This window comes from Mobula hypostoma, chromosome 8, assembly GCF_963921235.1.
Source record: "Mobula hypostoma chromosome 8, sMobHyp1.1, whole genome shotgun sequence".
NCBI lineage: Eukaryota > Metazoa > Chordata > Chondrichthyes > Myliobatiformes > Myliobatidae > Mobula > Mobula hypostoma.
This window is the reverse complement of record NC_086104.1, coordinates 49,833,373-49,860,687: the sequence shown is the minus strand read 5'-3', so window position 1 is coordinate 49,860,687 and position 27,315 is coordinate 49,833,373. Positions and strand designations below refer to the sequence as shown.

Here is a 27,315-nt window from a genome sequence, read left to right as displayed (position 1 = left end):
AGAGCTGCACGGATGTACGCCAGGTGCGATGGAAAGCTCACTTGCAGCCCCAGCATCACAAGCACGGCATGAGTGATGCCTAATTAAATTCATTAGTAATCAGAATTGTAACTTCCTGATCACAGTTACAATTTCCTTGCTGTCACAGGATGGATCATGCACTGTGAGTGGTGTGATTTGTGTTTCTGTTGATATTTGTAGACTATAGTAAGCTAATGGTAATAAAATATTGTAATTGGGTTCCATCCAAAGTGCATCAAAGAAACTGCTCTTCATTCATTACTCTGCTTCTGCAGTTGTTGGTCTACTGACTGTTTTGAGCTGGGCCATCTGACCCAGACATGTTTGTTTTTTGACTGTTTGATGTGCATGTCTAGTCTAAAACATTTCCGTTTTGTTTCAGATCAGTCAGCGTGTTCTTTGTTCAAGTCAGGAGCCTTTCTTTATTACTAAAGTGGATTCTGGTAATTGGGCCATTGGTTAATCAGGGCAGCCATTTATTTGGGACAACTTTTAAAGAACAACATCTAATTGAGAAAATAGACAGGATTCCCTTTGTTTATTTGGGTCACTATGCCACTTAACAGGAGATGTGTGGAACAGTTTCTAACCAGTGAGAGTCACGCGTACTTGTCATGGCCATTAGACACCCGTGTTTGGACTGAACAGTTTTTAAATAACATCAGTTGCATGTGTTTGTGTCAAAAAGCAGTGATCTTGGTCACTGACAGTTACAGAGAAATAAGCAGGGAGACAATTCAGAACTGTTTTGCTCATTGCGGTTTCAAGTATTCAGGCTTGGAGATGTCAGAAACGACTGGGAGTGAGAATGAAACGATTTTCTACTTCAAGTTATGAACTATGAAGAGATTGAAGCTATTGACAATCATCTTAAACATTACAATGAAAATGAAGATTTGGAGGATGCAATTTTTGAAAACATGAAGGCAATTCGGGCAGACACTAGGTGTCTGCGCTGATATGTTTCTTTACAATCAATCAAAAGAACATAGGGTACACTGGATGAATTTCTCTGTCAATAATTATTAGGAAATACTCAGTTTTCTAGTACTGTTGGCGTATTGGTAGTGTTCTATTTGTTCTGTATTTCATTTAAATACATAATTTATTACTCAGTTAAACAGTAGTTTGTCTTTTTTTTAATATACCTTTTTAACTATTTCCATGAAACTTTGGTTAATTAGTGCAGCTGCTTAATTGGGCCAAAATGTACTGGTCCCACTGTGTCCCAATTAACCAGAATCCACTGTGCTCCACTTGTCCTTGGCTTGATGAGTAACAGAGTCTGTGCAACATTTAAAAAGTCATTTTTTTTTCCTGCCTGTTTGCAAGTTCCTTTTGGGAGGGGAGATTGTAAGTGCTTGGGTCAGGTTTGGGTTGACTGTAGCTGGGTTAGGTTTCAGTTTTATCCTTGTGCAGAGCTCTACAGGAGTTGCCTTATCTCCAGCTTTATTGCTCAGCTAGTGCATACTGAACAAAGGTTCAAGCCTCTGCAGAAACTAGAGAATAATATCTTCAGCTGAAGCTGGACCAGGGATGTGTTGCCTCTCATTATTGATCATTTTCATGAGACGCCTGCTGCTATTTTGTTGATGCACAGTGAGTACTGTCAAGGAAAAAAGAAAGGGAGCTTTGCATTTTAAAAAAAAATGTGAAAGACAGATTTGAGAAAGATAAAATATGCTAGAATATGGGGAAGTATCTCAAAACACTGAGAACTCAGCGAGTCCAGCAACTACTGTGACAACAAAAGGTTTAAGTCGACATTTCGGGTCAACGCTCTGCTTCAGGACTTACACAGGGTCTCAACCCGAAAGGTTGCTGTGCATCTTTTGCCTTTATCCCTACTGCTTGACCCACTGAGTTCCCACTGAAATTTGAGAATTGGGAAGTTCTTGATTTTAATGTTATAAATACAGATTGCTGCTTTGTGTTTGGGATATTAAATTATTGGAATTATTAATAACAGATCTGAGTAATACTGAACTTTGAGGTTTATTTTGGAAGGCTAATGCAAATAGCTTCATCAATCATAGCTGTGATTTTTGCAAGTTTGTACTCTGTTGTTATTAAGAAATGTCTAAGTTTTACTGGAGGGAAAATTTTTCATGTAATGGAGCCAAATGGCCTCGATTCATTAACTTTCACCTATAAACTCTCTGCTGCACTTTCTAGGGTAAAGCTCACCGTGACAAGCAGCTGATCCTTCTTCGGCAGCACTTAGAAAAGTACTACAGGAGCCGGGGCCGAAAGTGGATTGTATTGTTTCCCGAAGGAGGTTTCCTGCGGAAGAGGCGAGAAACCAGCCAATTATTTGCAAAGAAGAACAACTTGCCATTTCTAAAACACGTGACTCTGCCTCGACAGGGAGCTACTGAAGTGATCTTGCAAACTCTGGGTGCACAGCATGAAAATGGAGCAATTGGTGATGCTAGTGGTCAAGGTATGTATCAAACTGAAGATAGAATCAACATCAATTTCTCTAACTTCCCGTAATTACTCCCCGTCACTTCCCTTACACTCTCTTCTTCCATTCCCTATTCTGGTTACCCTCTTACCCCTTCTCACCTGTCCATCCCTGTGGTTCTGCTTTTTCTCCATGGTCCACTGTCCTCTCCTATTAGATTCCTTCGGTTCCTTACCTCTTCTGCTGATCACCTTTCAGCTTCTTACTTCATCTCCCCTCCCCACTCATCCACTTCTCCCGGCATGTACTTCCCTCCCCCCACCTTATTCTAGCTCTGCCCCTTTCCTTTCAGTCCAAATGAAATGGTTTGCCCAAAAAAGTCAACTGTTTATTCCCTTCCATGGATGCAGCCTGACTTGTCGAGTTCTTCCAGCGTTTTGTGTCTGTTGCTGACAATAGCAATAGTTACTTGATGACTGACTTACTCTAGCTGTTAGCTGGGTTAGTCCATGCTATCAGTTGCAGATATTTCATGTAATGTTATGCTGGAAAAATAAAATTCTGGTCCAGCATTAGAAATCGTTTTTAGAATGTGGGTAGTGATAATTTTGATATTAAAGGTCCATTTCAGAGAGGAGATTTCAGTCCTGTTGGATAATCTTATCAATGAAGACCTTTCCTTAGATTTATTGAATGGGTTTTTTTTTGTATAGTTGTGATTCAGTGAGGAGGAGGAAATGGATTAATGAGTCAACAATTTTGCACAGGGTAACTTGGAAGTAGTGCTGAAAGTAATTTTAATCCCTCTTCCCCCAAAATGAACTAGGGTGGAGAGGGAAGAAGAGGGCAGCAGTTGGATAGCTGCCATTCCCCGAGGAAAAGGGCTGGCCCTATTTAAAATGCTAAAATGATTGTTTGCATAAACTTGTACTCTTTTTGACTAATAATATCTGTAATATTGAACGCCTCTTTGGGAGGGGGTGAGGGAGAGGAGTTGGATGTTTCAACTAAAAGGTCTGTACAGAATTGTATTGTGGGACAGGTCTGGTTTACGTAAGGATTTGCTAAATTTACCTCCTCCCCAATGCTGGAATTTCTACATACCCACCATCTCCCTCCAGCAGTTGCCAATTAACCCACTTCAAACAGTACAATCCCACTTGACAAACACAGACTGGTCAGGTTGGTATCGGATGGGGATTCAGTTGCTCACTGTACACTGAAAACTCCATGGCACATCTTGGTAGGTTTCCAAACAAAATTGGCTTCCCCTCTTACCAGACTGGCCTTTAGTAATGGTGTTCACTATGACGTGAGAAGTACTTGTTGGCAATAATGTTTGCAGAAGTTACGGAGAAGTAAAATGGAGGTGAGGTGATTTTGTAAGTTTGAATATAGTGTTTAAAAAGGATATCATCAGGTCATGTGAATGGGACATAATTTGGTGAATGACTTCAAACATTTTAGACTGTATACTGAAGGAAACTTTAAAAATATGAATTGGTTGTGTATACACAAGAAAATATATTTGTACTTGCGTATGAAACTGAGAAAGTGTACAAGTGCTGGTTTCGCATTAGAATAGGTAACTGGAAGGATTCTAAGCAAATTGTTATCAGATTATGAAAAAAATTTGCCACAAATGAATGATAAAGCAGAGACAGTGACTGCATTTAAGATAAATGGATGCATTTCTACAAATAAAATACACTGTGATAATGTGATAAAAATGTATCTGCTGTGATTCTCAAATTGTAGGCATTTGAACATTAGACAATCCAAAACGAAAGGGAGGAAGTTCGATTGCTGTTGAAATAACAGAGAGTCATGTTCAGCTTGCTTTGACCTGTGCGATGTTACAGCAGCAAGAGCTTTTTGGCTTTCACTGAACAGATTTGACATGCTTCATTTTCTGAATCATAGAGTCGCAGAGCACTACATATAGCTCAGAAACAGGCAGCTTTGCTGAATCACAGCATTTCAACCTTCCAAGAAAAGACTGGCCTGAAGTAGCCAGAGCTCAAGCTTGAAAGTAAATTCCTTATGTCATCATATACAACTCTGATATTCGGTTTCTTACAGGCATGGCTTGTAAATCCAAGAAGTACAATAGAATCAATGAGATGTCACACCCAGCAGAACAGACGTGCTGCCACTGTGCAAAAGGCAATGAACTGTGTAAATACGAGAGAGGGAGAGAAAGAAAGAAATAGATTAAAAAGAATCAATCGAGAACACGAGGTGAAGAGTCGCTGCGAGTGGGTCCATAGGTTGTGGGAACAGTTCAGTGACGGGGAGAGTGAAGTTATCCCCTCTGGTTCAAGAGCTTGATGATGGTTGACTGGTAGTAACTGTTCCTGAACTTTGGTGATGGGGGTCCTGAGGCTCCTGTACCACCTTCCTGATGGCAGCAGTGAGAAGAGAGCATGGCCACATTTGTAAGATAGCATACTTGATCAAAGCCTCAATGTCAATCCTACAAATGACATTGTGAAGAAATGTCAAGATGCCAGTCAATGTCCATATTTGGTCAATAGCTACATCTGAGCTATGGCATAAACATAATATTTAAAAAGTATTGCTGACATAATTTTGTCATTTGATAGATAGGACATATAGAGAGGTAGGTACACCCAAGGTGCAGGATGCAGGAAATTGGGTGACAGTCAGGAAGGGGAAAGGGGTTAAGGAGCCAGTGCAGAGTACCCCTCGACAACAGGTATATCATTTTGGATACTGTCGGTGTGGGGGCTGGAAATGACCTAACAGGAAAGTCTCAGTGGTCGGGTCTCTGGCACTGAGTCGGCGTCAGTGATTCAAACGGGAAGGGGGAAGAAGAGGCATGTTGTGGTGATAGGGGATCGTTAGGAGGTTCTGTGGGTGAGAACAAGATTCGCAGGGGGTATGTTGTCTCATGGGTGCCAGGGTCCAGGCTATCTCGGATCAAGTCCTGAGCATTCTTAGGTAGGAGTATGAACAGCTATGTAGGTATCAATGGCTTGGTTAGGACGAGTGACGAGATTCTGTACGGCAAGTTCAGGGAGTTAGGGGCAGGACCTCCAGCGTTGTGATCTCAGGATTGCTACCCATGCCACGTGCTAATGAGGCTAAAACTAGGAAGATTATACAGTTTATTACGTGGCTAGGGAGTTGGTGTAGGAGGGAGGGCGTAAAACTTTCAAATCATTGGTCTCTCTTTGAGGGAAGGTGGGACCTGTAGACAAGGGACTGTTTGCACCTCAGCTAGAGGGGGACTAATATCCTAGCAGGATGGTTTGTTAATGCTGCATGGTGGGGTTTAAACTGAGGTTTCATGGGGATGGGAACCAGAGTGCCAGAGCAGTTAGTGGAGAGGTAGGCTATGGAGGCAATGTTGGTAAGACCTCAGACAAAGTTAGGAATCAAAATCGAGAAGTGTGAATATAGGACTGAAAGTGTTGTATTTGAATGCGCGCAGTAGACAGGATAAGGTAGATGGCCTTGCAACAGAGTTGCAGATTGGCAGCTATGATGTTGTAGGCATCACAGCTTCATGCCTGAAAGACTATAGCTGGGAGCTTAATATCCAAGGATACACATTGTATCGAAAGGATAGGGGGTGGCGATGCTCTGGCAAAAAAATGAAATCAAATCACTAAAAAGAGGTGACATAGGGTCGGAAGGTGATGATCATTGTGGATAGAGCTAAGGAACTGCAAGGGTATAAAGACTCTGGGAGTTGTATGCACCCCACCCCCTGAACAGTAGTAAGGATGTTGCCTACAAATTGCAATGGGAAATGGAAAATGCATGCCAAAATAGGGCAAGGAGGGATACAGGAAGAAGAGAGGACTTTGGGGCTGAGAGGAAAATTGGATCAGCTATGATAAAATGGCGGAGCAATCTCAATGGGCCATATGGTTTAATTCTGCTCCCACTATCTTACGGTCTTAAAACAAATTTTTCCCCACACCCTCACCCACTGCACTTACAAATTTAAGACTATATTCCATCTTATTTACTGTAAATTCTTCATAATCTCAATGCTTAGCAAGTGTAGTTTATCTCTGTTTGCCCAGTTGAGTGTCAGATAATACAGAAAAAGAAGTTTTACTTATATAAAGTGCATTTCCTTAGATTCTGAAACTAGCATGTTTTGCTATTTTGTCCCAGGGCACAGTCATCTATTTTCTTTCTTTTCTGTGAAGAGAAGAATTAAGTATTAACAATAAATAATAAAACAATTGTTCTGAAAATAATTTTAACTTGGGTTTATGTTCATGACATTCAATTGGCAGTTTTAAATATATTTTGTTAGTAACATCATTGTTTTAGTGTTTTCTGTTCCTGTTCTCACATCTTTGTTTTCTCTATCAGCTGAGGCTCTATCAGGCATTGGTCAGGCTGTATTTGTAGTATTATGAGCAGTTCTGGGCCCCATATCAAAGAAAGCACGTGCCAGCGTTGCAGAGGGTCCAAAGGAGATTTATGAAATGACCGTGTAGTTAATGTACGCAGTGTGTTTGTTGGCTCTGTGCCTGTACTCACTGGAGTTTACAAAAATGAAGGGTTATCTCATTGAAACCTATTAAATATTGAAAAGCTTAAAGTGAGTGGATGTAAAGAAAATATTTCCTATATTGGGGGAGTTTAGGACTAGAGGGCACAGCTTCGGAATAGAAAGGTGACCCTTTAGAACAAAGATGAGGAGGATTTTATTTAGCCAGAGGGTGGTGAATCTGTGGAATTTATTGCCGCAGACAGCCGTGGAGGCCAAATGATTGGCTATATTTAAAGCGGAGATTGAGTACATAATTAGTAATGGCATTGAAAGTTATTGGGAGAAGGCCAGGTAATAGGGTCGAGTGGGAAAATAAATCTTTGATGATCAAATGACACAACAGACCTGATGGGCCAAATGGCCTAATTGCATTCCAATGTCCTATGGTCCAACACAGGTACATTTTATAAACATGCAACATGAAAAAGTTTCATCTTGTGAGTTTTGCTGCAACACTAAGTTATTGGCATTGATCCTACATTCTGGCCAGTGAATTACCTAAAGACTTGTTTACGTTTTGCAGTATTGAAGAGACTTGGTGATCGCATTAATATTGCGGGATAACTAATTTTACTTTGTCACAGTCTTCAAGTGTCTGCATGGAGGTCTGTGTTACTGTCTCAAATTTCACAAGAAAGCAAGGTCTGGTGATGTGGACTACACCTACATTTGCACAAACAGTGGTTAACAGGAGCAAGTAATGTTGGTGCTGCAAGCGTACCAGATAACAACCACTTCCAACAAGAGAGTGCCTGCCAGATGACCATGGCATCACCAAATTTCCCACACTCAGCCTCGTGAGGGTCAGAAATTCAGCTGCCCAGCCACGTCAATATCGTATGACAACAGGTCGGAGGCTGGGAATCTTGCAGAGAGCCACTTGCCTCCTGACACCCCAAGGTCCGAGCTCTGGTTGGGATCATGAAGGAGTACTTTCTACCCTCAAGTAACTCAGTGTCATTCAGCAAAAAGCAGCCCCCCCCCACCCCTCGGAATGGTCTGCCCCTAAATTTCACCAAGCAGTCATTACCTCCATCACTGATGCAGGGTGGCTGCATTGTGTATCTGACAAATTGGGCAGCAGTCTCTTGCCTGGACCACTCCTGAAAGCACCTCTCCAACTCGCGTTTTCTGCTACCAAGAAGGACAAGGATACCACCAGCTACAAAGTTGCACACCAACCTGACAGTAGTCCTTTATTTTGGCCATGTCCCAGTCATGGAGCTCAGTACTCGGCAGAACAGCGACAATCCCTCCCTCAGGATGGTTGTAAAGAAAGGCACTGCTGCTTTTTATTCTGCAAACAGAATGCTGCAGCTTGATGCAGCTCAAATGCAGAGGGAAAACCCAAAAATGTGCCTTCTGCGATGACAAATGCAAGACCAAGCTTGCTTGCTTTTTATACAACATCATAACACTGATCTGTAACATATAGTTCATTTTATAGTCACACTGTAGTATAGCACAGAAACAGGCATTCAGCCCATTTTGTCCAACATGCCCATTTACCCACACTTGGCTCATATCCCTCTAAACTTTATCCATATATTTATTCAAATATTTTTTAACATTGCTATTGTACTTGCCTCACTACTTTCTCTGACAGCTTATTCCATGTACCACCCTTTGTATGAAGCAGTTGCCTCTCAGATCCCTTATAAATCTGCATACCCTCTAGATTTTGGTTCCATTTCCCCGAGAATAAGACTGCGTGTATTCACCTTACCAATGCCTTTCATGATTTTATACACCTCAATCACGTCACTTCTCAGTTTCCTGTACTTCACGGAATAAAGTCTAGCTTGCCCATCCCCTCTAATTCAGGGTCTTAAGTTCTGGTAACATCTTTGTAGATTTCCTTTGCCTGCTTTCCAGTTTTTTTATATATATAAATGAGTGACCAAAACTGTCCCCCATTTTCTAGGTGCAGCCTCACCAACATCTTGTACCACTACAACATAATGTCCAGACTGTCTTACTCATTGCCCCTATTGATGAAGGCCAGCATGAGAAAGGCCTTCTTCACCATCTTGTGTGCCTTTAACAGTTCCCAAAAAAACAGTAAGTGCATGAATTCTGACTGTAGATCCCTCTGTTCCACAGCATTCACTGTACAAATCCTGCCTTGTCTGACTACCCAAAAATCTACTTACCTGGATTGAATGCATTTGCCAGTCCTTGGTTCCTTTACCCAGCTGAAGACCCGCCTCCCCTTTAATTTTGATATACTTCAAGTTGAAGTTCAATTTCCTGGTCATTCAACCACACACATTTATTCAGCTAAGTGAAAAGTTGTTTCACTGGGGCCAAGGTGTAAAGCATGGGACATCTAGCCACACACAGTACGTATAGTTACAATCCAGCACATGCGGTCACAGAATAATATTAGCACAGGTCCCTGAGTGGCATGTTTGATTAGCTTCAATGCTGTCTGTTAAAGATAAAAATTATTAACGTAAGAACGTTATCTCAAGAAGTTAGTAATTGACTTATTTTTCTGTTAATGAACTTTACACACTGAACCGTCACGGTGCTGGGAGTGACAGAGGGTTACTGAGGAGAGGCTGGTGGCAGGGACATGCTGCAGAGAGGCAGATGGGTTATGGGGGTTGCTATCTGGGAAGAGGCTGGAGATGGGTTTTGGTAATGGAAGGTGAGGAGAAAACTGGAGATTAGAAGGGCAGGAGAAGGCAGAAGATGAGGTAGGCTACAACTTGGGATTTTATTTCACATGTCTGCACCACCAGTAGTAGGGCCCATCTGACAACACAAAGTCAATGAGGTACCACTGACTCGCATTCATGTGACCTCCAATTAGAGAGGTTACAGTAGTAGTTGCTAGTAAATCTTCATAGGGGCCAATCCAGGGAAATAGATGAATGGCGAAATAAAAGGCTTATCCCTTTATTTTGCTCGATGGAAATGCATATCGTCCACTGCCTCTAAGGGTGATGCGAACAAAAACTTTTATGGACTTATATTAAAAGTGTTTGAGACATTTGGTAGTTGCCTGAGACCATGCCTTAAGCCCTTCTGGTTTCTGCCCAAAGACAAAATGATTTGTAGGTGATCTCAAAGTGTTGCAGTCAGACAATGGTAAGTGTTGGCAAGCTGTTTAATTGGTTTTGCAGCTAACTGTCCTCCGTTGACATCTGCATAACACAATTACAGCATTTCATCAGTTGCATTGACTGAGATCATATTTTAGGCATTGAATTTGAACCCACAATTCAGAAAGCTTTACTACTTTTAAATAGACAGACTGAACTACTGAGTAAAACTGAGTTCTGTCACTCTCTAGTATAGCTTGTATGGGTTTTCAAAGCCACTGGGTACTTTCTGCAGTTGGAACTTTAGAAGGAAAGTCAGCAATTGTATATTTTTTAAAAATGTTATGATGATGCTGCTGACGTTGCTTTCTATTTTTTACATGTAATACAAATTGCTTGATTAAGGGTGCTTGGAAAAGCAGACTAACTATGTACTTGCTCTATGTAACTGCTGCAACAATGTTGTTTTGTATGCAGAGTGGAAGAATATAATTATACTTTACTGCATTGATTATTATATTACCTGAACAAGTTATGTGGCTATAATAACAGAATATTTTAAAGGAAAGTTACATTTTTCTCCGTGAAACTTTGATTTATAGTTGCAACTTAATTATATTTTTCTTTCTTTTACTAATACCTGGAATATATTAGTGTGGAGGTTATGAAACTACTGTCTTAAATCAGAGATCCTGACTAAGAATAACTTTTAAAATTTTACGCAACACACATAAAAGTTACTGGTGAACGCAGCAGGCCAGGCAGCATCTCTAGGAAGAGGTGCAGTCGACGTTTCAGTCAGGACCCTTCGTCAGGACTCGGCCTGAAACGTCGACTGCACCTCTTCCTAGAGATGCTGCCTGGCCTGCTGCGTTCACCAGCAACTTTTATGTGTGTTGCTTGAATTTCCAGCATCTGCAGAATTCCTGTTGTTTAAAATTTTACCATGGCTTTTTGAGAGTTTGAATTAATTCTAGAAATTTCTGATTTTGTGTTTTCGTATTCTGTGTTTTCGCTCTTTTTTTGGGTTTCCATTTATGCAAATTTTTTTTTGGGAGTGGGGCCGGGGTTGAAGTTTGTCTTTCTTTGAACAAGTTGGTTCCATGGTTCTTTGTTTTGTGACTGTCTGTGGGAAGACTAATTTCAGAGTTACGTACTGCATATATTGTTTAAAATAAATGTACTTATGTAAGATGTTTGAATTGCCATAAAGTAATGTCTTGTGGGGCAAAAGATATATCGCAACTGTATGAAGCAGAGTGGATCGAGCAATAGTTTTTTTTCTTGTTTATCATAATTCTCAAATTCAAAGGTAAGATTACACAAGTATTGATAATGTACTTTAAAGATAGAAACTTCTCTTGTCTGTTTTAACACTGGGGTCTCCAGCCCTACACAAATGTGGATTACTTTTCACTAATCTGTGCTGTATCTAATAAAGCCGCTCATTATTGCAATGCTGATATATGTCTTTTTCTTAATTGACTAATTTTGGTGTTCTCTGCATCTGGGAAATGGGTAAACTTGACAATCCCCTACAAGCCTTTGCAAGTATTTCAATAAAGAATTTCACAACTAGTATAATTTCCCAACCAAATGAAATAATGTTATTTATACTAACTTAAAGGGCAGAACTCTACACACATAACTTGGCATTTAATGCAGCCAGTTCTGACTATGGTTTGATACAGGCTTAATCATTTTTATTTTGGATAAAAATATCCAGAATACATGAGCATTCCCACTATCTTAGTGATTTCACGAAGACGTGCACAGCAGTAATAATGTAAATTTTCTTGATTTTAAGTTTTTTTTTCCTTATCTCTATCTTATGTAGTGGCCAAACACAAAGGTCTCCAGTGGGTCATAGACATTACCATTGCCTATCATAAAGCAAAGCCAATAGACATTCAGACGTGGATCATTGGTTACAGAGAACCAACCATCACACATGTTCACTACAGGTAGGTTCTTCTAATTCAAAACTGTAATGTCATTCAGTTAGCACTTAATAATTGTGGATTGATGAAATATAGGCATCTGTAATTTGGGATGACATGTTTGCTGACTAGTGTGCAAGGGGAGCCTGTTCAGTGATTCAGTGGTTTATAGAAAACTGACAGACCGTAACCTTTTTAAGAAGGGTATAGATACAAGACCCATTCAGATCATAAAATTGGCATTTGCTTTGGTCGTCTTGACCTAAGAATGTTGAAAAAAAATGTCTTTTGGGGAAGGCAATTTTAATGATACTTGCATACTCTCTTGGAATTGGCAAATAATAGATTTATATTCCAGATAATCCAAATCCACAAGTACATAAAACAAAACCAGATAACCAAGCTAGGTTACATTTTGGAGAGAACCACAGGGTTCAGATTCAAGGTTAATGAACTTGGCAAAGTAAGAAATAAGATATTTTTAACTTTCGGGGGTGGGTTATTAAGAACAATCTGTCCTTTTAGCTTCTGTCACTTACTCCATATCAGAGTGTTACTCTGAATGAATCCAAGCTGCGCCTGCCTTTTTTCGGTACAAGTGGAAGAGGCACTCGGGCACTTCTCTCTCGATCCATCGATACATTGATGGTCTGTATCAGCTGCTTCCTACTCTTGTATTGAACTTGAAAGTGTCATCACTTTTGCTGACAGTTTCTCTGTAGTCCATCTCCGACTTTCTCTTTTTTTTTGCATTCTCTATCTCCATCTCGGGGGTAGTGATTAATATCTGCAGGTTTCTGTAGATTTCTTGACAACACCTCTCATCCTGATTCCTGCATAGCATGGACTTGTGTGTTCCGTGTTGTCACCTGCTGCAGCCAGCCGGGGGAGATGCCGGCAGAATGAAAACAAATGTGTGGAAAGCACACTGCTCTTGTACAAGACTAAAGGTGAAGCCCAGCGGGCCAGCTGTCCCAATGACTCTGCTTTCAGGTGTTTGATTGCAAGAAATTAAACCAGATTCCCTGTGTCTGAGACTGAATCAGTGTGAGATGAAGGACTGCAGTGCACTCATCCTGACGGAAACGTATGAGGCGTATGTATCTACATTCATGGGAACTGGAGCGTGAATACTCTGCTAGTGATGACCCACTGTTTCCCTATGGTAGAGTACTTACCGGTGAAGTTGTAGGCTTTTCTATTTACCAAGGGGGTCACTGCTATTGTAGTTGTGGCTGTATACATTCCCCACCCCCTCCCTCATGCAAATACTGGGGAAGTGCTGCGTGAACTCTCCGGCACCATCAGAGACTTGCAAACTCACACGCCCCAATCTTGTTGCTGGCGGCTTCAAACATGTTAACTTAAAAATTGTCCTGCCTAAATTCTTTCAGCGTGTTGAGACTTTGCTACCAGAGGTGAGAACACATTAGACCGGGTTTATGCCAACATTCCTGGTGCACACAAAGCTGTTCCCAGTTCTCACCTTGCAGCTGGCCACTTAGTCGTTCTGCTAATTCTGCATACGGCCTCTGATTAAATAAGTTAAATCAGTTAAAAGGGAGATGAAGACCTGGACAGAAGGAGCAACCTCAGCATTACAGGACTGCTTTGAAAACAGACTGGTGCATATTCAGGGACGTGGCTACCTATGGCCATTGTGTTAATATCATTGAATATACACAATTTCTGACTGGTTATATAGAGAAATGCACTGAGGACGTCACAGTTGCTAAACACGTCTATGTGTTTTCTTTCTTTGTTAAATGTCCTTTTACTATTGTAAGACAATTCTACTTCAAGAACTTGGGGTACTTCAGGGATACGCCATCAGTGAGCTGCTCATTGATTGGAGGAGCGGGCCGGAGTGTCAGAGCAGCCGCAGACCGTGTTGCTGCCTGCTATGCATAGGCATCCATAGTGTGCAAAGGCAGTGTGCAGTATAACCGTGGGAGATGGTCTCAAACATTTCACTTGCGATCGCAAGACTCTATTGGACAGTGAAAACATAAGTTGCTGCAGGCCTGTTACCCTTGTCTGGTGGTGCAACAGATGACCTGGAAGCTGTGTAGCCTCAGCTGTCGTGAGGACTGGGCCCCAAGCCACAGACTTGCTTTACTGCTACAGACCAGGTGAGGAAACGGTGGAGCGTGGCATCCATGCTCGGCCTGTCCTGTCGATGCTACCGTCCTGTGTTTGACAGGTGGAATGCGTGCGTCTGTGCACTGCCAGGAGACTGCAGGGCATGTCGCTGAGGGTCTTGGAATATGTATATTTTTTGTGTGATCATGCTTCTTTGCTCGCTATTTTGAATGTGCAATGTTTGTTTTCACACTGTTTACTGTATCTATTATGATTCAATGATAATTAAATTTGATCTGATTTTGTGAGGGTAAATCGGAAGCCATGGCTGACAGCAGAGGTCTGGGCATGGCTAAGGAGCAGATCGGTGATAAGGTCAGCAAGAGCTGCACTTTCCACACAATCAGGAAGGCAAAACAGGATTATTCACAGAAAATATGCAGCCATTTCTGTGACACTAGAGATATGAGGCAAATGTGGCTGGGCATTCAGACTATAACAGACTAAAAGTCCACCCTGCATGTCAACAGCAGTAACACTTCTCTTTCTGATAAGCTGAATGCCTTTTATGCTCAGTTTGATGCACGGAACGATGTGCCAACAAGGAAGGCCCCTCTTCTCCCCCATCCCCGAGGACCAGGCACTCTGTCTGGCCACAGTTGATTGCCAGGGTCAATCCACATATAGCTGTGGGACCTGATAAAGTACCTGGTACCAGCCCAGTTAAGAGGTTCTATCAGACATCTCTTTGGAGCAGTCCACTTTCCGCTTGGGCTTCAAGGTAGACACCATCATCCCAGTGCTCAAGCGGGTGACGGTAATCTGCCGCACCAACTCTCATCCATTGGCACTGACCTCAAAATACTGTAGTGCTGGTTATGGATTGCCTTAAATCCCATCAGTGCACTGATGATGCCATAACCTCTGCACTCCACTCTGTCCCATCCCACCTGGAAATTTGTACCTGATGTGCTGAATTTGTACATGAGCTCCATTGCTCTTTATTGACTTTAGCTCAGCATGAAATACAATCGTCCCTCAGAAGCTGGTGGCTAAACTCTCCTCTTTGGGTCTCAGCACCTCTCGCTGTAACTGGATCCTGGACTTCTTGAGAGAAAGGCCACAGTCAGAAGCATCTCTAGCTGCATCATGCTCACCATCCATTCCCCCCCCCCCCCCCCCGCAGGCTGTATGCTCAGCTCGCTGCTGTTGGAGTGGCTGATGTATAACTGCACTGCTGGATCTAGTTCAAGCTCAATCATCAAGTTTACCGATGACACAAGTGGTTGGCCTCACCTGCAACGACGATGTGATGGTGTACAGAAAGGAGGTTGAGTAGCCGGTAGGATGGTGTGAGCTCAGCAGCTGGAGTGTCAACGTGGACAAGACAAAAGAGATGATTGTGAACTTTGGAAAGGTGCAGGCTGACCACTCCTCAGAGCACATAGACGGATCATCCGTGGAGAGAGTAAGGATCACCAAGTTTCTGGGAGTGCACATGATGGATGATCTCACCTGGTCCCTCAACGCCACCTCTTTGGTCAAGAAAGCAGAGCAGCGTCTCTACTTCCTGAGAAAATTGAGGCAAATGTATCTCTCACTCTTCTTGCCCCATTCTAACCAGCCTTTACAGGGGCACCTTTGAGAGTGTTCTGCCCCGCTACATCACCGTCTGGCACATAATTGTAAGGCACCTGACTGTAAATCCCTGGAAAGGTTTGCAAGGATCATCGGGGTCTCTCTTCCACCTATCAGAGATATTTAGCAGGAACACCTCATACACAGGGCCCTTAGCATTGTCAATGATGTCTCCTGTCCATCCCACAATCCCTTTGACCCCCTACCATCAGACGGGAGATGGGAAACAGCTTCTTCCTCCAGGCTGTAAGACTACTGAACTTCCTGCTACAACCCAGGTCTCATCATGCGTGAAAGGCCAGTACTTTTTAACTTGTTTTGCAAATGCTCATTATTTATTAATTTACCAGTGGTAATATTACTTCAAATGTTACATGTGTGAGGTGTATGTAATATGTTATGCACCTTGGTGTGAATGATGACAATAAACTTGAACTTTTCTGCTATCACCTTTTGATGTCTTGCACAAGAGGAATGGAGTTCCTCTTATCCCCAGCCCTACATATTATGAGGCCTCCACTTTTAATGGAGCATCCTTCATGATGCTGCCACTTTCAATGTGTTGCTGCACCTGAACACATTTCCCGCTCCTTTCCCCTTTAAATATTCTCTCTTACTCGATCGTTCACTTGTGCACCTTTCCAGCACCCAATCCTCACGACACTTTCTATGTAATAGCAGGAGGTGCAATACTGCCATTTATCCCTTCCCTTCCCACCATCCAGGACCCAAAATATCCTAAGTCAGGGGTTCCCAACTTTTTTTTATGGCTCAGAGCCTTACCATTAACTGAGGATTCTGTGGACCCCAGGTTGGGAGCTCTTGTCCTAAGTGAACAATTCATCTGAGCATCCAATTTAAAGTAGCAGTTTTAGATCTTACAATGTGGTCGGTAGGAGAAAACAAATGCAGTTTGGGTGGTTCCCTTGTGAAACTCCTCCATTCATTCAGTCAGCAGGAGTTCCTCTGAAGTTAATTCTCCATTCCATTCTCATTCAGTCTTGGTCTCTTGCACTATTCCATTGTTGCCCATCATAAGCTGAGAACTACACCTTATCTTCCATGGAGGACAGCCACATCCTTCAGGACTTAATGTTGAGTTCTGCAATTTGAGATAACAAGTCTCGGGGCTGGCCAGCTTTCATAGAAGGTCAACCTTCTAACCCCTACCAAGACAGAAATGTCATTCTGTGAATGAATCTACTCTGGGCCAAAATTAACATCAACTTGATTTTGTCCACTCCACGACAGGTTCTCCCAGAATTGCTGAACATGTTTATCTTTTTTTAATTTCAGTTTTCCACCACTCCAGAATTAGTTTTGTTTCCACAACACTTTGTGGCCATTAATTTCCAGAGCAGCATTTTCATTATTGCAATTTCTTCTGACTTCATTTCAGCCAAATCAAATAGCTCAAATGCCTCGAGCTCCATGCTTATGTTTTCGGATGAAGTTCAGAACATAGAACAGTGGAGGACTATCAGCCAACAATGACTTGCTGACCTTTTACCTGTTCTAACATCAATCTAGCCTTTCTCTGCCATATTGCCCTCCATTTCTCTCATTCATGTACCTATCTTAAGAGTTTCTTCAGTGACCCTGATGTATCTGCCCCTACCACCATCAACCCCTGGCAGGGCATTCCACGTCCTCATCACTCTTTTAAAAATAAAAACAAACACAAAAGTTTACTTCTCACATTCCCCCCTATACTTTCCTCCAATCACCTTAAAATTATGTCCCCTCATATTAGTAATTTCTGCCCTGGGAAAAAGTCTCTGGCTATCCATTCAATTTATGCCTCTTATCATCTTGTACACCTCTATCAAATAATTTCTAATAGTCTTCTCTCCAGAGAGAAAAGATTTAGCTTGCTCAACCTATCCTCATAAGACACGCTCCTTAATCCAGGAAGCATTCTTGTAAATCTCCTCTGCACCCTCTCTAAAGCTTCCACATCCTCCCTATATTGAGACAATCAGAACTGAACACAATATTCCAAATGCTGTAAAGAGTTTTCTAGAGCTGCACCATTACCTTGTGGCTCAATCCCCCAACTATTGAAGGCCAGCAGCACACCATGTGCCTTTTTAACCACCCTATCAACTTGCACAGCAACGTTAAGGGGTATTTGAATGTGGTCCCCAAGATCCCTCTTCATCTCCAGTGACAAGAATCCTACCATCAACTCTGTATTCTACCTTCACATTCAACCTTCCAAAGTGAATTACTTCACACTTTTCTGGGTTGAACTCCTTCTGTCACCTCTTGACCCATCTCTGCATCCTGTCAATGCCTTTTCGTAACCTACAAAAACTTTCTACACTATCCACAACTCCTTCAACCTTTGTGTCAACTCATTCGCCCACCATTCCACTTCCTCATCCAAGTCATTTACAAAAATCACGGAGCGCGAGGATCCCAGAACAGATCCCTGCAGAGCATCACTGGTCACTGACCTCCAAGCAGAATACACTCCACCCTTGTCTTTTATGGGCGAGCCAATTCTGTATCTATGCACCCAAGGTTTCCTGGGGTAGGGGACCTTGTCAAATGCCTTGCTAAAATCCATGTAGACCACATCTACCACCGTATCCTCATCAATTTCTTTTGTTACCTCTTCAAAAACTCAATTAGGCTCAGGAGGCACAACCTTCCCTTCACAAAGCCATGTTGACTATCCTTAGTAGACTGTACTTCTCCAAATGCTCGTAGATCCTATCCTTAAGAATCCTTTCCAATAGTTGCAGACCTCCGACGTAAGACTTGCTGGTCTATAGTTCCCAGGATTCTCCCTATTACCTTTTTTAAACAAGGGAACTACATTTGCCATTCTCCAATCCTCCAGCACCTCCCCTGCAGCCAAAGAGGATTCAAAGATCATAGCTACTGCTCCAGCAATCTCTTCTCTCACTTCCCACAGCAATCTGGGGTATATCACATCCGGCCCTGGGGACTTATCAATCTTGATGTTTTTAAGATGATCCAATACTACTACTTTCTTAATCTCCACTTCGTCCAGCACACAGGCCTGTTCTATTTTGACCGCACCCCGATCAAGGTCCTTTTCACTTGTGAATACTGAAGCAAAGTATTAATTTAGGACCTCCCCAACCTCCTCCTCCTCCAGGCACATGTTGCCTTCTTCATCCTTTAGCGGCCCCACCTTCATTCTTGTCATCCGTCTGTTCTTCACATATGCATAGAACACCTTGCGGTTCTCCTTAATCCTACATGCCAAGGCCTTCTCATGCCCCCTTCGAGCTCTCCTAAGTCCTTTCTTAAACTTCTTCCTGGCTACCCTATATTTCTCATGAGCCCTTCCTGTTTCTTATATCTAACATATGCTTCCTTCTTCCTCTTGACGTGTTGCCTCATGTTTCATCAGCCACGGTTCCCTTTTCCTACCATTTTTTTCCTTGTCTCAGTGGGACAAACCTATCCTGAACCCAGCACAAGTGGTCCCCAAACTTCCTCCACATTACTTCTATGCTTTCACCCTTGAACATCTGTTTCCAAATTTACTCTCGCTAGTCCCTGCCTCATACCTTCATGCTTAGCCCTTCCCCAGTTAAGCACTTCCCCATTTTGTCTGTTTTTATCCTTTTCCATAGCTATGCTGAACCGAATAGTCATAGTCATACTTTATTGATCCTGGGGGAAATTGGTTTTCATTACAGTTGCACCATAAGTAATAAATAGTTATAAAACCATAAATAGTTAAATATAAAGGGAATTGTGGTCACTCTCACCAAAATGCTCCTCCACCAAGAGGTCTGCCACCTGACCAGGATCATTACCCAGAACTAGATCCAGTATGGCCTCTCCTCTCGTCGGCTGGTCCACATACTGTGTCAGGAATCCTTCTTGAACACACCTGACAAATTCAGCCCCATCTATCCCCCTTGCAGTCAGGAGGTGCCAGTCAATATGATGGAAGTTGAAATCACCCATAACTACAACCCTGTATTTCCTGCACCATTCTGAAATCTGCCTGCTTATCTGCTCCTCGGTGTCCCGAGGGCTATTTGGGAGCCTATGGACTACTCCCAGCACAGTGATTGATCCCTTCCTATTTCTGACTTCCACCCACACTGACTCAGTGGTCACTCCCCCTGCAGCGACCTCCCTTTCTATAGCCGTGATACTATCCCTGACCAGTATTGCAACTCTCCCCTCCCCTTTTCTACCTCCCATCCTATTCCTTTTAAAACACCTAAACCCCGGTACCCGTATCAGTCAATCCTGCTCTTCGTCCAGCCAAGTTTCAGGAACAGCCACAACATCGTTGTTGTAGTTCCACACACTGATCATGCTCTAAGTTCATCCCCTTTATTCCTTATACTCCTAGCGTTGAAATAGACACATTTCAATCTTCTAACTGGCTACATTTATGTTTTGTCCCCTGCCCGTCCGTCCTCACCAACTCAGAACACATGCATTATGCCCTTGTCCTTCTCTGCACTCACATTCTGATTCCCACCCGCCCTGCCAAACTAGTTTAACCCCTCCCCAACAGCTCTAGCAAACTTGCCCGGCAGGATATTGGTCCCTTTCCAGTTCAGGTGCAGCCCTTCCTTTTTGTACAGGTCAAACCTTCCCCAGAAGAGATCCCAATGATCCAGAAATCTGAACCCCTGCCCCCTGCACCAACTCTTCAGCCATGCATTCATCTGCCATAACTTCCTGTTCCTACCCTCTCTGTCTCATGGCACAGGCAGCAATCCTGAGATTACCACCCTTGAGGTCCTGCTTTTTAACTTCTTTCCTAACTCCCTATATTCCTTCTTCAGGACCTCATCCCAACTCCTACCTCATCCCAACTCCTACCTATGTGGTTGGTCCCCACGTGGACCACGACATCTGGCTGCTCACCCTGTCTCTTGGGAATCCTGAGAACGCGATCCGAGATATCGCGGACCCTGTATTCATTACGGATCTCCCCTACCTCCTCCAACTCTAGGCACTTGTAGCCAAAAACGAGTCAGGAAAAGACTAAAGCAGCAATTACATGGAAGAAAGTATTTGAAGACCAAGGCATGTTAGTACTGAATGGTTAGAATACAGGTAGGAGGGATTAAGCGGAAGATCTCTACTTCAGAAATAAATGTTTAGCTTTTACATAAGGAAGTTTGGGGAGGGGCTGGTTAAAATCTGAAAATGATGTAAAGGAAGTTTATAATTTGTCTTGGCTGTGAGACCACGGGTAATTAACAATTTAGATTATTTTTAAATTCCTGATGATTTGGAAACTTCCAAAATGTTAGTTTTGCCAGGAGCTGTAGGCGCTCTGTGCAAACAGAAATTTTATTGGTGGTAGCTATTTTAATGTAAGCATTTAAAGTGATTAAAAAGTTAAAATTCTGACTGATTCCAGGCCAGAACTGGTGTTCTTTAATCTGTATGTAGTTCAATTCTGGTGGCTGTACAGAATGAAATTTACCAGAACCAAAATTGTTTGTTTAGTGTTTTGAATTGTATTCAAGATGTTAAATACAGGGAGAGCACATTCAGGTCACAGTTTCAGGATCTCAAACATGACATTCTAACTTGTGAGTGATCTCCACGTTGTGTAAACTCGGTCCTATCTAAATGATTGTCTCATTGTTTATAATTCCACTGCTTAGTTTATGCAGCAAACAAAGTAATAGTCATGTTTGCAACCCTAACTGTCTACCTGTTCAAACCTGGTCAGTTCAATTAGACTAAGACAACTGTACTGCTCCACGAGCACTATATGAGACCATTCTTACCCTCAGCCTTTAGGCTCTGTAATGAGTCAGCCTACAGCCAGGGATGTGATGACCCCCTCCTGTTTGACTGTTTGTGGTAATGTATTTTTTTATTTTTTCTACTTCTAATATTTATATCTGTGCACTTGTAATGCTACTGTGAGACCGTAGTTTCCTTTGGGATCAATAAAGTATCCATCTATTACGATACTTGTATATGTCGTTTAGTAACAGTGAATTCTATGTTACATCTCCACAAGAAGGAATACTCTTTATGCCAAGGTGCTACATTGAATAAAATGCATATAATTCTGACCAGTGCTTTGCATCCAGCATTGCACTGTGTTCCGTTGAATAATTCTGTAGTCAGATTTTTTTTTTGAAAGATTGGCTTCTATATTATGATTTCCCTGTTAGGGCATGATTTTTGGTTAGTTTCAATGTTCATTAAGATGCATAACATACACGAGGGGAAAATTGCAGTGTGCTCAGTCGTTACAACGCAGGAATGGCTAACCTGAAGCTCTACTTGGCGGATTCAAACATGGGGAGGAAGATTTCCACACTGCCCTGTCACGAGGAGGATTTCTGCACTGTCCTGTCACCATAAATGTGCATGAATTGGTTCCTGGATTTGCTGCAAAAAAAAATCCACTAGACCTGAAAACAAATTTCTACACTATTCAAAAGTTTGAACTGTATAATTTATGCCTACTTTTTTTTAATGTTTAATATTTTCTTTCATCTGTTTAAGAATTTATTTGACTTTGTACTTGGGATTTAACAGCTTAAAAAGAAAAACAATTGATTATGAATAAAATACAAACTGGACTTTGTTCAACCACATCACATTCAAGACTGAGGTCAGAATGACTCTCTCCATCTGTTTACATATTGAGTATTTTAGTTGCCATAAAACACTTAGTTCATTCCATTCAGTAATGAGAATTACGTGCGCTGAAGTTGAGAATTATAAATTGAGAAAATCCTTTGTAGACAATTAATTTTCTTATGGAGATAATGTTTATCTCATTATTTAACTGGTCTTGAAGCAGCAAAAATCAATGTCCAGGGCATTCCCATTAATAAAGTACTGTCTTGTATAATCTTACTATGAAATTGAGTGCTTCACTTAGATCCTCTTGCCATTGTGACTTCAGTTTAAAATGCCTGCCGTCAGTATGGAGATGCAGCAGGTGGTGCTGCTGACTTGTAGCACATGGGGCCTGGGTTCACTCCTGAATTTGGCACTTACATGAATAACGTACACATCCCACATTCTGAAGATGTACTGATGAGTTAATTAACCTCTGTAAAATGCCACCTAGTGCAGGTAATAACAAAAAAGACAAGAAATTGTTGGGTGTGTGAGAGTGACTTAAATTGCAGAATTACCAATTAAATGTAAAGGGGAAGTGAGACGGGCACGATTGCTCTGCTGGGAGCCAGAAAATGGACCAGATGGATTGAATGGCATAGTCACAATTGGTCACATTTGTAGAATCATACAGTACAGTGTGAACATCACCAATAGCCTGCTTTAGTCAAACCAGCCTACGGTCAAGGAAACTCACCATTGCCTCTGCTTCCTCAGAAAGCTAAAGAAATTGGGCATGCCCTCCTCAACCCTTACCAATGCACTATGGGAAGCATTCTATCTTGATACATAACTGCTTGGTATGGTAGCTACTGCACACTTGACTACAAGAAACTGCAGAGCTGACAACACAGCTCAGCACAGCACATCATAGAAATCAGCCTGCCCTCCATGGACTTCTTGCTGCCTCGGTAAAGCAGGCAGAATAATCAAAGGCCCCATCCACCCCAAACGCTTTCTCATCATGTACCACCAGGTTCAAGGGCGGCTTCTACCCCACTGTTATAAGACTGTTAGATGGTTCCCTAGTATGATAAGTTGGGTTCGTGACTTTATCAACCTCCCTTGTTATGATCTTGCGCCATTTTGTTTACCTGTACTGTGCTTTCTCCGTAGCTGTTGCGCTTTATTCCACATTGTTTTACCTTGCTGTACCTCAGTGCAGGGTGTCATGATCTGATCTGATCTGTATGAGCGGTATGTAAAACAAGCTTCTCACTGTGTCTCGGTACATCTACCAATACTAAATCAATAAAGATATCAAAAGGGTCCCTTTGGCCCACCATTTCCATGCCAACCAATTTTCCAATCTGTACCAATCCTATTGTCTTGCATTTGGCCCTGGATCCCTAACTAAGTAGCTGTCCAAATTTAATTTGTAATTCTACTTGCTTCTACCACTTCTGGCAGCTCGTTAGCTCGTCAGCACCCTCTAGGTGGAAAAACGTACTCATCAGATCTCTTTTAAATTTTTCCCCTCTCACCCTGAACCTGTGCCTTCCAATTCTAAACTATCTCTGGGGAGATCTCTATTCTATCTGTTCTCCCCTCTGCCCTAAAATTTTGTGAACCCACCTTCAATTTCCTATTTTCCAGTGAGAATAAGCTCAACCTATCGACCCTTTCCTTGTGGGTACCTGCCCACTAAATCCCCAAGGATTGTAATTCCCCAGCACTGAAACCAGATGATAAATTACCTGTTGTCCCATCGGTACTGTGTCATATTCAGTTTCTACATTTACTGCTCTCCTTTCCTCCTCTAAGCCATCTTGCATGCGCTTGTTTGTAGCTGGAACCTGTAGTGGCGGCGTCGCTTACAGTTGCTGCTCTGGAATCCCACAGAGCTTTATCCTTTGCATCAATGTTTCTCAGAATCAGAATCGGGTTTAATATCACCGGCATAGGTCGTGAAATTTGTAGTTTTCTCTATTTCTCTTCTTGATGCTGCCATGGTCTCATATCTTTTATTCCACCTTTTCCTTTTGCACAACTATGGCATTTCTTCCCCTCTGCCATCTGGTTTCTGAATGGGCATTGAACCATGAACACTGCCACTACCTCACTACTTTCTTATTTCTAATCTTTTACACTGCTTATTTAATTTAACTATTTTAGACATATATATATATGTAAAATACACACATTTTAATCCAGTTTTCTCTCTATTATTTTGTATTGTACTGCTGCTGTAACGTTAACAAATTTCACAACATGTGCCGATGATATTGAATCTGATTCTGATTCATTCTTTTGCACTCAGTGCTATATTTATTATTACCATCTTTATTCTAAGCCATACTTAAGCAAGAAATTTCATTGCACTCTGAGTTACATACTGACTACCCTTTGGTAACTTGAGAGACCAGATTTCGTATGTATGCTGATGACATCCAACTCTGACACTCTCCCATCCCTCATCAGCTCTTTCCTCTCTCTGTTTTCAGATGGTTTGTCTCATATCCATTCCCGGATCGATTTTCATTTTTACGGAGCTAAAACTGAGCACCAGCGTTTTGGTTATTAGCATAGAAAACGATGCTTTCAATTCCATTCTCAGCCACATTTTGGATCCATGCACGTCGCACGCCACAGTTCCAATATGCAGCTTTTTCATAAAAAAGGCTGGTACTTCTCCCTTTGTGGTTGTAATGCTATCTCTGATTCGGTTTGTTTTTACCAGCCTCTTCATCTTTTGGCTTGAGTACCACCATGTGATAATATTAGTGCATCTGACATGTTTTGGGACTATGTGTAAAGTCCTTTATCAATTCACCTTCTCTCTGTTCCACTCACCCCCCCCCCACAAAAAAGTCTTCAACACAGCAGTTTTGCGAAGTGTTGATCTGCTAATTATACTAAAATTCACGAATACAGGTTTTTTATTCATTGTATGATTATAGTGTTTTTTATTAAATCATTCCTGATATTCCGACAATGAGGTTGGACAGATAATTCAGGGATTTTATCCTGTGATTAAGACTGGGAATAGATGGTTATAAATTGGGTGGCATGTTCGCAAAGTGGTTACTGTAATGCTTTACAACATCAGCTGTAAGACTGGAGTTCAGTTCCCTTAAGAAATTTGTACATTTTTCCTGTGACTGCATGAGTTTTATCCAGGTTCTCCGGTTTCCTCCCACACTCTAAAAGTGTGCAGGTTAGGGTTAGTCTGACGTAGGCTTGCAGTGTTGACGTCGGGAACATGGCAATATTTGTAGACTGCCCCCAGCACATCTCAGACTGTGTTGGACATTGATGCAAACAACACATTTCACTCTTATGTTTTGATGTTCATATGACAAATAAAGCTAAGCTTTGAATATGGCCTGGTGATGCTGCTGTTGTATGAGATAATATCATTACCTTGAACTCAGAATACAGTGAATTAATATTGATACCAGAAGTCGATGGTGGGGACGCAACAGCCTTTCCATTAAAACTGGGAAAATGTTTGAGATTTTTCTTATTTCTTGTTCTGGGAGCACACATTCTGGGGTCTGCTTGTTTATTGCAGGAGGAATGCCATTACATTGGTCTCATATAATTGCAGTTGTAAAAAGAAATACCTGTGTTACTTGTGCTTCTTGTTAGTAAAGAGCAATCTGCCAACCTTTTTTTTTTGTCCTACAGGATCTATCCTATTAAAGATGTTCCTGTAGAGAGTGAGGCACTTACCAGCTGGCTCTATCAACGATTTGTAGAAAAAGAGGAACTCCTGGCACACTTTTATGAAACAGGTGAGGTGTTCTCAGTTACTCCAGAAGTTTAAGTTTGATTTTTTCTTGAGGCATGAATTCCTTATAGCTAGACCGTCAAGACTAGGCATAATTAGTTGTCCTTTCCTGCACCTTCTAATATTCCTTATGTAGAATAGGAACTTGACATAGAATTCCCTGCTGTGGAATATGTTTTATATTCAACATTATATTGTTGTTGCTGCATAACCAAAGCACTCATTGTCTTACAGACAATTTGTAGACTTGGACCTGGCTCCGTTAGTTTTAGCAAGCACCCCTGCACACAGTTTTTACATCTTCCAGTCTCAAACATTACTTAACCACATTAAAGGTGATCAACATGCAGAACCATTATCCAAAACTTGCTTATTCCATCTGGTCTTAAAGGTTCAGCTTCTCACTGAATCTTGTTGCTATTATAAAAACAAGGAAGACAGCAACTTTCCTTCTGTAATTTATAGTACTCCATGTGAACTACATTGAATACTGAGGTTTTAAATACTGTTAAAGTTATTTTACTTGCATCTTCTGGAACAAAAATACATACCTTGACTTTGATTTTAATGAATTTGCTGGATGAAGATGTCACCAGAAAAGGTGCCATTTCATTGCCCATACCTGATTTCCCTTGAGGAGATGGAGGTGAACTGCCTCTTGAATTATAGCAGTCTTTTTAGTGAAAATACCCCCAAAGTGGTACAGAGATCAAAGATTAGATCCAACACTAATTAATGAGCAGGCGTAGGTTGCCAAGACAAGAGGTGTACACCTTGGGGGAGAGCCTGATGGAGATGATATGCCCGTGTCTCTGCTACCTAGTCTTCTTGGGAGGAAGAGGTTGTGGGTACTGAGCTGCTTGTGAACGAACTGAACTGCTTAGTGTACACTATAGTCAAGATGTACTCATGGTGGAGAGAGTGAATGTTTAGGATAGAGTTCCTAAACATTATTGGAGCTAGGAAAGTGGATAGTATTCCATCAAGTTTCTCATTTGTGCCTTGTACTTGATGTGGGAAGTTAAGGATGAGCAACGTGCTGTGGGAAACACAATCCCTAATCCCTGTTGCAGTCACAATTAAGTTTATGGTCAACGATGCCTTCCCGAGGAACTTGGGAATATTAGTGCCCTTGTCAAGTGTAGGTTTTGGATTTCCTTGTCAGAGATGGTTATTGCCTGGAAATTCTGTGGCGTGATTACAATTTTTCAGTCCATGCTTGGATGTTGCTAAGATTTTGCAGTCTGCAGTCATACATTCTCCATCTTATAGTCATAGTCATAGTCATACTTTAT

At 41.8% G+C, this 27,315-nt stretch overlaps 1 protein-coding gene across 3 annotated transcripts in view; it reads left to right on the top strand.

Moving 5' to 3' along the window:
• Window positions 1-27,315, top strand: part of lpgat1 (lysophosphatidylglycerol acyltransferase 1) — an 82,030-nt gene that overhangs the window by 38,000 nt on the left and 16,715 nt on the right. For all 3 annotated transcript variants that reach the window (XM_063055828.1, XM_063055827.1, XM_063055826.1), the window contains 3 exons: window positions 2,197-2,464; window positions 11,856-11,982; window positions 25,918-26,024. In XM_063055828.1, the coding sequence (XP_062911898.1) occupies window positions 2,197-2,464; window positions 11,856-11,982; window positions 25,918-26,024 (502 nt within the window). The remainder of the gene's footprint in view (window positions 1-2,196; window positions 2,465-11,855; window positions 11,983-25,917; window positions 26,025-27,315) is intronic.